The 12,223-nt window shown below is 34.7% G+C and overlaps 1 protein-coding gene across 1 annotated transcript; it reads left to right on the top strand.

Moving 5' to 3' along the window:
* The first annotated feature begins 1,448 nt into the window (after positions 1-1,448).
* On the top strand, positions 1,449-11,753 carry LOC146136180 (stabilizer of axonemal microtubules 4-like). The gene is made up of 10 exons (XM_083395384.1): positions 1,449-1,675; positions 3,162-3,318; positions 4,870-4,998; positions 5,121-5,181; positions 6,526-6,638; positions 6,698-6,858; positions 7,115-7,253; positions 7,453-7,604; positions 9,178-9,342; positions 10,435-11,753. The coding sequence occupies exons 1-10, from the start codon at positions 1,452-1,454 to the stop codon at positions 10,553-10,555; spliced, it is 1,422 nt and encodes a 473-aa protein (XP_083251510.1). The 5' UTR covers positions 1,449-1,451; the 3' UTR covers positions 10,556-11,753.
* Positions 11,754-12,223: the final 470 nt, after the last annotated feature.

The raw sequence follows: 12,223 nt of genomic DNA on the forward strand, positions 1-12,223 counted from the left end.
TGATGAGAAATTTCTTTGTCTTGTGTTGGTTTCACATGTTTTCAAACACAATAGTGCTAAAATGAATTTACTGGTCAACTTAACCTGTCGCAAGTATAAAAATAGTATCTTACATTGGCGCACTACTGCAAACTGTTTGCAAGGGCAGTGGTTACCACTTTCCCAGTTTTTACGTTACCACTTTTCCCAGTTTTAAGTAAAAAAGGACTAGGAAATGTTAATTTCACTACACGATTGAAAATTTCTCACTTTCGGGTAATTTATTATAAAAAAAACTTACGGCCAAACAGGTTAACGAACCATGGTGTCAGACAAGAGTGTTTACGATTGCAAGCGTAAATAATTAATAGTTTTTGACAATTACGTTTAATTTCGGTTCAAATGCAGATATATTCCAAACCAAAATAAACAAACTGGTTTGTTTCAAATGATTAATAGAGCAGATTCGAATTGATTAGTGTCCAAAGAACTTTTGCGCATTTTCAAACATAAAGGCGCTAACAAGTCAGTGTCTGACTATAATGTGATCTTGAAAAAATAAATATAAGAAGAAACAGGATTATTCTTTTTAAGAGCAAAGCCGTAAAGCACCCTTGTATATGATAGCTGTAAATATAAAACTTATTGTAAATTTGTTACAGTTTCTGTGAATACAATCATTTTTATAACACTAAACCAGGGGTGTCCAACACGTTAAACGGCGCCTTATATTACCGTTTAATACCCTATCCCCGCGGCTTATAGGTGTTTGTTATTAAGGCGATCACAGATTTGTTTCGATGTGGATAATGGATATATTTCCTCATTTGGTTTTATTATTTTGTTTGTTTTAGTATGATAGATTGATATTGTTACTTTATATAGGCCTTATTGTGCCTTCTCGCATTAACGTCAATAATGGCTAATTTTTTTTTTTATTTCAAAATACCTTGTGAATTACGTCAAGAGCATTACGAAAAAACGGAATGTATTAGAGCGTGACGCTCTGCCCTATTTACTTTCCCCATGAAAGAATTCTTGACAGTTGCCAGGCAACGATAGGCTTCGGCGTCTGGTTACACCAAACGCTTGAATGGAGGTTGTGTTGATTGTGCAACTAAATGATTTAAATGTCTGTAGGCCTACATCTGCTAAATTTAAGGAAGTTCATTTTCGCCAGGCTTTAAGTGAATTTCCGTATACCAACAACTTAATAAAACTGCATCGGAGCTTAGGACATTATGTTTTGTGTTAAACTTTGTTTACTTATCCATAAATCAATAACGCTGCCTCACTCAATTATAGGATAACAGTGTAAAGCACCTTTACGTCAGTTTATGATAATGTACAGTAAGGATTATTTTAGCAATTCTGACAGTGGTAATATCTAGATATATCTAATCGAATATGATTGTTTTGTTTAGTTCCAAGTATTTCGTAGGTATTCATTTTATATATGAAAGAACGACATTATGGTTAAGATACGTACAGGGCCTGTCGCAGATCACCTTAAAGTGAGTCACGGGGCAGACTGCAGCATTAACAGGTTTTACCACTCACGATATGCATCAGAATTCGGATGGGATAACTTTAAACCGAGAACAGGCCGAGCGGTTGGAACCGGTTATTCGTCCAACTTTCGACCTGGAGTTTATTATACACGCTCATTGGACAACTTCGATAATCCCGTTATGGGGTAAGCTTGGTTTCTGCCTCCAGAGGCGTATTAAATATTTAGTTTGTAAAGTCAAAATCAAAAAATGAATGAAAATAGGAAAACTAGTAAGTAACCTAAATACCCGTTTGCTATCAGGCTTGATATGGTTCAGATTTGATTTTAGATTTTGATATGGTAAAGATTAGATTTTCCAAAGATTGATTACTTCATGATATAGGCAAGGCCTTAAAATAAGCTGGCAAAAAGATATTGAAATTACGGTACTTCAAGATTTGTTAGGCTCAACCGCTCAACGCCCTCAAAGTTTTGCAGAAAATTTAGCAATTTACGGGCATTTCCCTAATACGAAAACCTTTTCAATTGACTTTGTTTTAAAAATAACGATAGCACGTATTGTTAAAAATGCAATTTGTATTATGTTATAGAAAATTGAGCAAAGCACTTCAAATTGACAAAAACACACACAAAATATATTTGCAAACGGTGATTTTGGCTGAAAAAAAAAAACAATCTTATCTAAAAACAAGCGCGATATTCCAACGACAGCGGTTCCGAACCTTTGTCGCGATCTAGTGTTTAGTTTTCGTAAGTGTCGCTAGCCTAAAATTTTGGCGTATTACACATGAAACTCATTGCAATCATAATAATCAAATTAGCAAACGGATTATTGTTACGTTACTATTTATTTCAATGAAGTAAACTGCGCTGTGCGCTTATGGCGTGACAATCAAAAATTGACCTCAGTAAAGTAAGGGGGGGTCAAAATGGTCACCGTTCCTATTTGCATTAGACAAGTCTATTTGACTAAAGGTATACTTCAGCTATTAATTGGAAATAATCGTAATTGGGGAAGTCGTAAAAACGATTGGTTCACTGAATCAAATGCCATAAACATAATTGTTAAACTGGCTGGTGGATTTTACTCCTTTCCCCAACTACATTTTTAGTACTTTATAATGTTTGTTTTTTGTGTAGTTTTTTCCCGAACAAATATTAGGCTACACTGCGACCCCCCAGACAAATACCTTTGACCCCAGGTTTAAAACCACAGTTTTATGGCATGCAGGAGGCTATCATCTGTTATAGGCCGAATAATCTACGATTATTTTACTTATTCTCTCGGCACTATATAGTATTTACTAAGCCAGCTCAAAACTTAAAATCACTATGTTGCCGGCAGTTACAAACTTGAAGTGTCAGCTGTTTAATAAATCGTGTAAAACGGACAAAAATTAGATTTCTGTTCAGCCAAATATTTATATTTGGCGTTATCCGTGAATGCCTTATGCGAAATGAAAAAATAAAAATGCTAGCTGTCGGAAAAGTAAATAAGGTCAGGTTGACTGATTCACCGAAAGATATTTTCTCTGTTCGTTTTGTATTTCTTTCTCATTTGTATAATCTCTTTTTAATGTTTTATGAATCTAAATTTAACCTGTGATTTTGGATTGCCATACCTTTACACGAGTTTAGCTATAGTTTAGCAAGTTGTTTTGTTTTCAAGATTTCTTCTGACTGACAACTACGAAACGGTGACCAAGCGTCATTTCCGTGCCTCGGACGGGTCTGATGGAAAAGAAGCTCTTCCAGGAATCGTAATTAACAAACTTGAAAGTGGCTTTATACGAGAAAGGCCACTTACTGTACCAACTGTTGCCGAGGTTGGTAAAATAAATATCCTAAGTTTGTGTGCTGGTTACTACACATGGGTAGCTTACTTTGTGACAACCATATTATCGTATTATTTAAATTAGGAAGTTGAACCCCAACCCGAACTTTATGAACCGATTTTGGGCCATTTTTTTCCCGAACCGTAACCGAATCTGAACCATTTTTTGTACATTTAAAGGAGCCCAACCGGAACTGAATCGAATATTTTAAAAGAACATTAACCTTAACCGAACCTAACCAGTCAAAGGCATGACGTGCCAAGTTATGTTTGCTATTTTCTTAAGATATTTTAATTTTGTGCTGCACGCTTTTTACTACGACACGAAACTTTTGATACGAGTAACTATTATTTTCTAAATTTATTGACCCCCCTTTTTAGATTTAACGCTACTTCTATTCCACCGAACCGGAACTTAATGAACCGGTTTTGAAAAAAACATGGTCGAACCGGAATTAACCGGAAGGTTTAAATTGCTTCATACCGAAACCGGAACTGAACCGTATTCCAAAAAAATCTTTCAACCCGAGCCGAACCTGAACAGTAAAAGTCAAACCGTTCGACTCCCTGATTTAAATACGAACGATGGTACTTTCTACCTAACCCAATGGGTCTTAACTTTTTTCCTTTTTTTACTATTCGAAACTCGATTCGCCTAAGCAAATTTGAACAAATATTTTTTAAACTTTTCATTTTCGATCGAACTCTTAAGTTACGGAGGATAGGTAACCGAAACATTGGATAATCAAATAGATACTGCAGGAGAACCTATTTTTGGTATATTAAGATACTGAGGATGACTCTTTCGTGGCGAACTATGTTTCTCTTAAGCATTTATAAATGACTGACGTTGATTAAGACAAAAAAGTCTGATGAATATTCACGCGAATGTTTTACTTCTTTTAAGTATGATCATCAGGAGTTTAAAGGCTTAATTTAAAGCATAAAGCACAACTTGTTTGCTAAGTTTCATCAAATAAACGATAAAAGTTGTTCCCTAAAGTTTTTTTACCGCACTTTTTTCTGTGATAATTTTTGGTTTGGTTTCACGAATCTAATATGACTACTGACTACTGTTTCGTTAATAAATGATCCTTGTCTAACTTTAACCTTTAACAAGATACATGCCCTATAAGTTTCTTTGCGCTTGGTGCCATATCTTAAAGTTGATTTTGTGCAACAGTATTAAGGTAATTTACTCACAACTTGTTTGCCCAAAAAATGTCGATTTATGCTTATACGCAACGTCTCCTCTTTTGGCAATATAAAGCATAAAATCGCAGTTTATAAAGCTTTAAAACGCATTTTTTTTAAAACAACATGCCTACCTGAATGTATTTAGACTTCATTTCATACAATAATTTGCACACACGTTTGACCTAGAACAGCAAGTTTCTTAAGGTTACAGCGTCACAAAGTTACGGCACTCCTAAAACCTATTTTATATGGCCCTAAAACATAAATCTCGGGTTCGCCCTTTTACTTTGCTGTTATTCTTCTGATTTCAGACTTTAAGTTATAGACGTGAATTTTGTTTTTGAAGGTACGCCAAACGTTTTACGATAATAGGCGATATGGGGGAATTAGTCGACCTGGTTTGCAGCCCCGGCACAAGGCACTTCTGCACAAAATTCAGTCCAAAGACCCGGTTGAAGAGGAACACAACTTCCACGTGCGTCTGACAACTTGTGCTAATATCTGTATAACATACTTTGTTCGTGCTGTGACTTTGATTAGTGCCTAAATATTAGTCAGATTTTAAATTTATAAGAATTTTCAATTTATTTTCCAAAGGGTCCACAATATATGAGAAGCGAAACAAAAGTGAAATTCCTCGGAGAACCAACGGCACCACGTAAGTCTATGTGTCTGGGCTTGATCATTTCATTTCATTGCTAGTAATTAGGGAGTTGTAAAATGTAAAAGGTCATTCCAGCAACGCCTTTGACAGCATAAAATATATTATTTGATGTCATTTACTTTTATAGCGTTAAAAATGTTGCCTGCAGCCATTTATGCAACTTTAATAACAACAACCAACCAAGGTTGAACTTTGAGTTTCAGGCTATACTTATAGCTACTATTGGTAAGTCCTAATTTTTTTAAGTTGTAGTTTTGTAATTAGTCCACGACGGTGACGCCTATTTGCTGTGCTCATTAAGGACACAAAACAAATATAGACACAAATATGACAGCTAAGAAACACCGGAGGTCGGGATTAACTAATTACAAATTTGTCTACTCAATTCAAAGTTGATTTCATTGGAACTTGGGACTTCGTTCAATAGGTTGGCGCGGTGCTAGCAAATAATCAGGATGCATGATGTTTATTGATGCTGTGATTGCTTAGCATTGCTTTGTTCCCGCAAAAATCCTTCTCCGCTGGCAAATACGATGCTACGCAAACTGACGGGCGGGTGTTCAAGTGTATAATTATTTCAACGTCTTTACGCCAACTATAAGGAAATTATCAAATTTTTCGTAAAAATGTGGACAAAATATTATACCTATAACTAAAACGATTTATTAATGCCCATATTGTAGATTTAAATTTCGTCTATATCTTAACAGGGGAAAATTCCCCACTGGGGTGAACTTTAAAACTTATGTAGTTAAGCCATCATTCTAGCGTAAATTGTTTATTTTTAGGGTCGTAATAATTTTTAAAACTAGTTGTTTTGGCCAATTTGTTTTCAATTTAAAATAATTTTAGTTTAGAAACTTCGTAAGTTGTAACGCGTCCTTCGATTGACCTATCTTTATATTAACTATAAGCGTGCACTTAATTCAGGGGCGCAAACCGGCAATACCACGGAAAAAAAATTTCTGAAACGAAGTATTTTTTTTTAATTTCCTATAACGTAAACTATTAAACGATACTAATATCGCACTCCTAAAACTATTTTTATTACACACTTCCTCTGTAACCACCGGCATGCGCCATGTGAAATTAAATCTTTTCCTAAAAAACTGGGGGCAGTGGCTCACACAACTTAAACATCTTGCCAAAATCGAAAAGTCTATAATTGATATCGATCAACGTGCATTTCTTTCATCCAACGTGTAACGTCTTATACTTAAATTAAAACTTAACGCACTTATAATTGAACTGGAGAAATGTTTTTTTGCAGTATGATTTTATACAAACATTTCGAATTTACAAAAAATGTAATAGGTAAATATTTGAATATTATTGCAGTGGACATTCATTTGAAGGATGTTAGTGATCTGGAAGATTCCGGTTTTACTCACAACAAGAATATTGAACCGATAACCTATCGGCAGGATGATCCACACACCAATCAACAACCGGTATAACAATTGCACAAAAACCAGGACTGAATTTCAACTTAATTAATTTTTCCTTCAAGGGTTCATTGACGGATAGACCAACCGGTGGCACTGTTACGGATAGCAGCTTCAACTTGTGGAAGGATGCCAGCGGCAAGGAACGTCTGCCAGAAATTGCCAAAAGGTCTTCGCACGAAAGTGGTTTTATTCGCGAGCAACCACGCAAACTTTATGCTCACAAGTAAGGACAAACAGCTGGGATAAATCCTGCATGAAACCCATATGTAATTGTTTTCGGCGCCTGGGCGATTTTAACTCGATTATATTTATTGAAATAGAACTAATAAATAATCTGATAAAACTTTAGGATTGTACAATTTCGAAAGAGGAGAACAATTTTTACGCTTCTTGACTTCATTATAGTCTATTTATGTTAAAGTAAAAACATTTAGGGCGCTTTATTGGCAGAGAAAAACAAATTAAATTTGTAAATTTAGAACACCTCGCCAAGCATTTACTTCCATTCGAGATGTACCTAACTTAGTGGCACAGCGCGTGAAGAAAAGTGACCCGTCTGAGTATCTTAATCTACTACATCCACACAACGGAAGATCCGTCACATCAGCAACGTTTTTGGTATACTTTTATGCAATTTCTACAATTAAATTAGTGTAATAGTGTTGCATGACAAGTATTTGACTTAAAAACAGAAACCAAACAAGCGTTTTTTTGTTTGTAAGCCCCATTTTAACTATCATTTTATTCTATGTGTTCAATTAGTCAGTAAACAATATAAGAACATCCCTACCTTGACTAGATATTTATATGTTTGTAGGCAAAGCAGCGACCGGATATTACAGAAGAAGAACTTCTTGCCAGGGAAAACGTCGGTGACCAAGAGCTAACTGGTCATTGCCGGAACAACGATAGGTACCTGGAGACTGAAGATCTTGATGAGGCGCGCTACTTAACCAACTACAATTTAAGGTAAAAACGTCACGGGACACGTTTCTTACTTTAAAATGTACTCCAACAGTCTACTTGCAATTATTATAAATATTTAACGCCATATGAATAGCAAGAAAATGCCTAAAAATTAAAAGTATTAACTTAAGAAAAGTGTTTTTGAATAAATTGAGTCTTCATGGAATGACTCAGTTCCCAGACAAGTCATTTTTGACACATTCGAAGCAAAAATAAGTCATTGCCATAACAAGACAAGTCCCAAGCCCAAGTCATTTCCACCAATTGATATCCAAATCACGGCATTGGCATTCAAAAAATATAAAACATACAAAATCGGTGAACGAGTTCTATTTTGATCAATATGTGCGGTTGCACCCAATTTTACTGACTAGTATTTACTTGACTTATTGCTAGTCATTGGCGTAAATAAATTAGGTTTAAGTCAAGCATTTATTTAATTGACTTGAATCAAGTCAAGTCATTTTGCCCTTGAGTCTTAAAGTCAAGTCAAGTCGTTTGAAAACAGTGAAATAAATACAGTTAAGTGTAGTTTAAACATTAATTTCCTACAAGCAGTGCTTACTAAGTTGCGGTTTAAGCCTCTATTTGTCGTGTTACGATATTTATTAAAGAATCCTATTTGACTGAAGCTATGCTTGGTTCCTTGATTGAAATCAAGCATAACGGTGAAGTCATAAACACGACTGGTTCGTTACAGAAAATGCCATGTAAACACAACATTGTGGTCTGACGGTTGCCTTTGGTCTTTCTACTTCTGCTAATTTTTTAGTTCATAGAAATTTTTCTTGTCAAATTTTGCTTTAATAAATATACCATGGCGGCTCCCCAAACAACCACTGTGGGAAACACAGGGCGGGTAGATTTTCACAACTTGTGCTACTATTTTTTGCTTAGTACGAAAGATAAGTTATTTTCACACAGGTTAGACTTGCGCCCTAATTGCGGGTTTCTTAAAAACTCAACTTTCATTATATCCATCCAGTTATTGCTTGCTGCTTAAAAGAATAACTTCTCTGTAATACGACCATTGTATCTAATCAACTTTAAAAAATGGATAACCACTTATCTGTGTGTTATACATGGTTTCTGTGCAGCCGCACAGCTGTAAAGTAAATGGCCCTAATAGTTGTTTCTAAATCACCATGATAAATAAGATTGTTTCAAGCAATGCGCTAAACTCTTTTATTATGGCTAATGGGCCAATTTAAACCAAATTAATGCAATTTATTTAAGCTTTGCGTGATTAGACTTTTTTCAATTACATGTTTGCATACGAGATCCCTTGAGAACAACGTGCGTTTAGGATCCTTTGTTTTACATTATAACGTAACATCGTAAACTTATATTCAAATTTAGTTTATAATTTATTGAATTACATATTTTTGAATCAAGATAAATAATTAATGTACAGTGTTGTTATGATATGCGGGTCGGAATAAACTGTCCGTCGGATTGTTAGGCAGGTCGTAATTTGCTCAGGTCTGTTGTACATTTTGATGTACAGTCAACTGTTTCGTGTTTTCATTTTTGGCGACAAACTGTTTTACATAAACGCTTCTATTTTTATTTGCAGACATTACGATATGAATCCGGCTGGAGTTGACAGAGAAGGATGGGTTATGGGAGGTTTGCAACAAGCAAAGGACGACGGTTACTGTAGAGATTTCAAAGTACATTCCTTGGGAAGAATCGAAGATATGCAGGAAAGATTGCGTCGCCTTCAGCCATATGTAGCAAGGTATACATAACTAGACAGTAAAAAATAAAAACCAAAGAAAATTCGTTGCGTAAGTAAAAGTTGAATGTCACTAAGTTCATTCGATATTTTTCCATACTTTCTAATGGGAGTTACATTTACATGCTAGTATGTTTTGAGTCTTATACAATAATATTGCTTTCGACAAAATGGTCAATTTATAAAAAATTTATCCATTCGGCGCTAAATTATGCTTTAACATTAACTATGTTAGATAGAAAGATATACATTTCTGAATCTGTAGAGTTGTTTCTTCCGTTTCGTTATTAGTGTCTGCTGATGGTTGCAGTTTTGGAAAGCAGATTTCGTCAATCTATTGTTAAAAATGATCGGGTTTGGTTTGGTCTTAGGCCAGGGGTGTCCAACATGCGGCACACGTGCCAAATGTGGCACGAGACCAAATAAAAAAGCACGCAATGAGTTGGACACCTCTGAGTTAGGCAGTTGTTTGACCAATCGCCTGTTTTGTTTTTAAAATTGGATTGCTGCTATATCCTGTCCTGATTTAATAATTTTGATGTTGTGGTCGAAAATTAGAACTTCATCTGGCATATTTAATTGATTAACATCTTAAAAGTAGATTTCTTAAAAAAACATTTAATTTTACTCATCTGATTTGTTGGAAAATTGTTTCCTAACCTTTCGGATGGACACGCGCAGCAACGGAATGGTCCTTTAAAGTTTGAAGCAGTGCTTCCTAACCCTTTTCAGTTCGCGATCCACTTTTAATGCAAGTTTTATTGTGCGAGCCACAATAAGACACGACCAAACGAATGAAAACAAATTAAATGAGAAAAATAACAATTTATACACGTGCAATACGCATTGAAATAGTGACACAACACATTTAACTGTTACGTATTTTTACATTGTTGCATCATTGTTACGTAATCATAATGCAATAATTTACCCAACTGATAGAAAACGGTAACATTTAGAAATGCTTCTCGACCCACCTGAAATAGCTTCGCGTTCCAGGGGTTGGGAATTGGGAATCACTGCTTTAAACTAATGTAATAAATTAAGCAATTGCGTCTACTGAAATGTATATAATTAACACCTTCGCTTTTACAGGAGCGTCAAGAAGCGCGATCGTTTCTTTGTAGATCACACTCACGCCCACAAGATGGTGCTTAAACCTCCAAGAAACCAAACTAAAGGCCCCCTTTCTACTGCCACGCTAGAAGCATTATAATACTGTTCGTACTGATAATATTGTTCGTACTATTTTAGGTTGCCTTAGCGTTTTGCTCTAGCACTAGATTTGATAACGGAACTTCTGGTAAGAATATTAATAACTCGTGATTTTGTTTAAAATCGGATACAATCAGATCCGGCAAGGATGTTGCGTTGAAACTATTGTGTTGAATATAATTTGGTCATTTTAAAGTATAATTATATGGTAAACCCTTTTGTTTACTTTTATAAAACTTGAAGCGAACAGGTGAATGTGCCTTACATTAAATCTTACGCCAAATTTAAGTTAAAGTATTTTTTTGTGCTTAAAAGTTCCTAGTTGCGCGCCTGCCGATTTAAACTGCATTTTTGAGTTTATTTCAACTAAAATACTAAAATGTGTTTTATAGGCCTATAATAATTTCATTTTTTAATACTTGCGATTTATTATTGCTATTTCTTTTTTGTTTTTTAAATTTAAATTTATAGTACTGAGAAACAACGATTACATTATTAAAAATCACTATGAGCTGCCTAATTTAATTTTGTTATGTTGGCCTAGCAGCACTATCGTTATTTGAAAATTTCAAGTTTATCTTGTTTGTATAATTTGAAAATATGTCATTTTTCGTTTAACTTTTTCTTGAAATGTGTCAGTTCAGACTATAAATAATTAAATTTACGATTTAAAACAAAGTAAACTATCCAAACAACAAAATAGACTTTCTTCAATGCTTCTTGCCTTTCAGAAAGTTTATGAAATTTTTTACCGCTTTCAGGATTTTGATTATTGTGAATATTTTTAATATTTGCAAAAGTTAACATAGCGACAGTTTTCAGAACTTAAAACTTAATGAAAATATTAAGTAATCATAGGGCGAAATAACGAATCAAAATGTTTTTCAAGTGTGTATTTCTTAAAAAAAAATTCATCGGAATACTGAAGTATGGAAGCCAAGAAACTTGCTTCGTCTAAGAGGTGGCCGAAAATCTCTTAAGTCGGGTATGGTTTCGGGGTGACTTGCGTGGTATCGTTTGGTCGCCACTGTCTTGAAGCGCACGCCAAGTCGATGGGGTATGCTATGAAAACACATCAATAAAATCGTTATTTGATTTTTTTGATTCTTCATATTATAACTTTAATAGACAAATCTATCGATGCTGTCGTAGTCCTTGTTATTTTCGCGAGTTTGGAACACAATACACGGGTGTTTTTAGGTATTAATTTCAATGAAAATATTGAAGCTATTATATTCGATAAAATCGACATTTCGCAGTTTATCGACGTTTGAGCAATGCCTCATGCCATCATCAGTGTAAAAAACAAGTAAAGATAAAAGCGATCAAACATAAAAAGAAAGAAAAAAATGACAAAAACAGCGGAAAAAAGGCGATGCATCGGTCAGTGTATGGGTCTTTCTTTTTATGTTTGATCGCTTTTATCTTTACTTGGTTCTTTACGCTGATGATGGCATGGGGTATTGCTGAAACGTCTGTAAACTGCGAAATGTTTATCGAATATAATGGCTTTAATATTTTATTGAAATTTTTGAGACTATTTTATAAATAAAACTCGCTTGCTAAACTAAAAAGAATCTCTAAATTAGTTATTTGGAAAAACACAATCTTGTCGCTGATATCTAACTTTTGTATTTTGCCTTGCCTTTACCAATATTCGTTACTCTTG

This window comes from Ascidiella aspersa, chromosome 8 (genome assembly GCF_963924565.1).
Source record: "Ascidiella aspersa chromosome 8, kaAscAspe10.2, whole genome shotgun sequence".
Classification (NCBI taxonomy): domain Eukaryota; kingdom Metazoa; phylum Chordata; class Ascidiacea; order Phlebobranchia; family Ascidiidae; genus Ascidiella; species Ascidiella aspersa.

Excerpts from the sequence above, each read along its gene's own strand:
- LOC146136180 (XM_083395384.1), top strand. The coding sequence starts at position 1,452 with ATGGTTAAGATACGTACAGGGCCTGTCGCAGATCACCTTAAAGTGAGT. Across the intron at positions 6,639-6,697 it reads CACACACCAATCAACAACCG|GGTTCATTGACGGATAGACC; the intron begins GTATAACAATTG and ends TTTTCCTTCAAG. Across the intron at positions 9,343-10,434 it reads CTTCAGCCATATGTAGCAAG|GAGCGTCAAGAAGCGCGATC; the intron begins GTATACATAACT and ends TCGCTTTTACAG.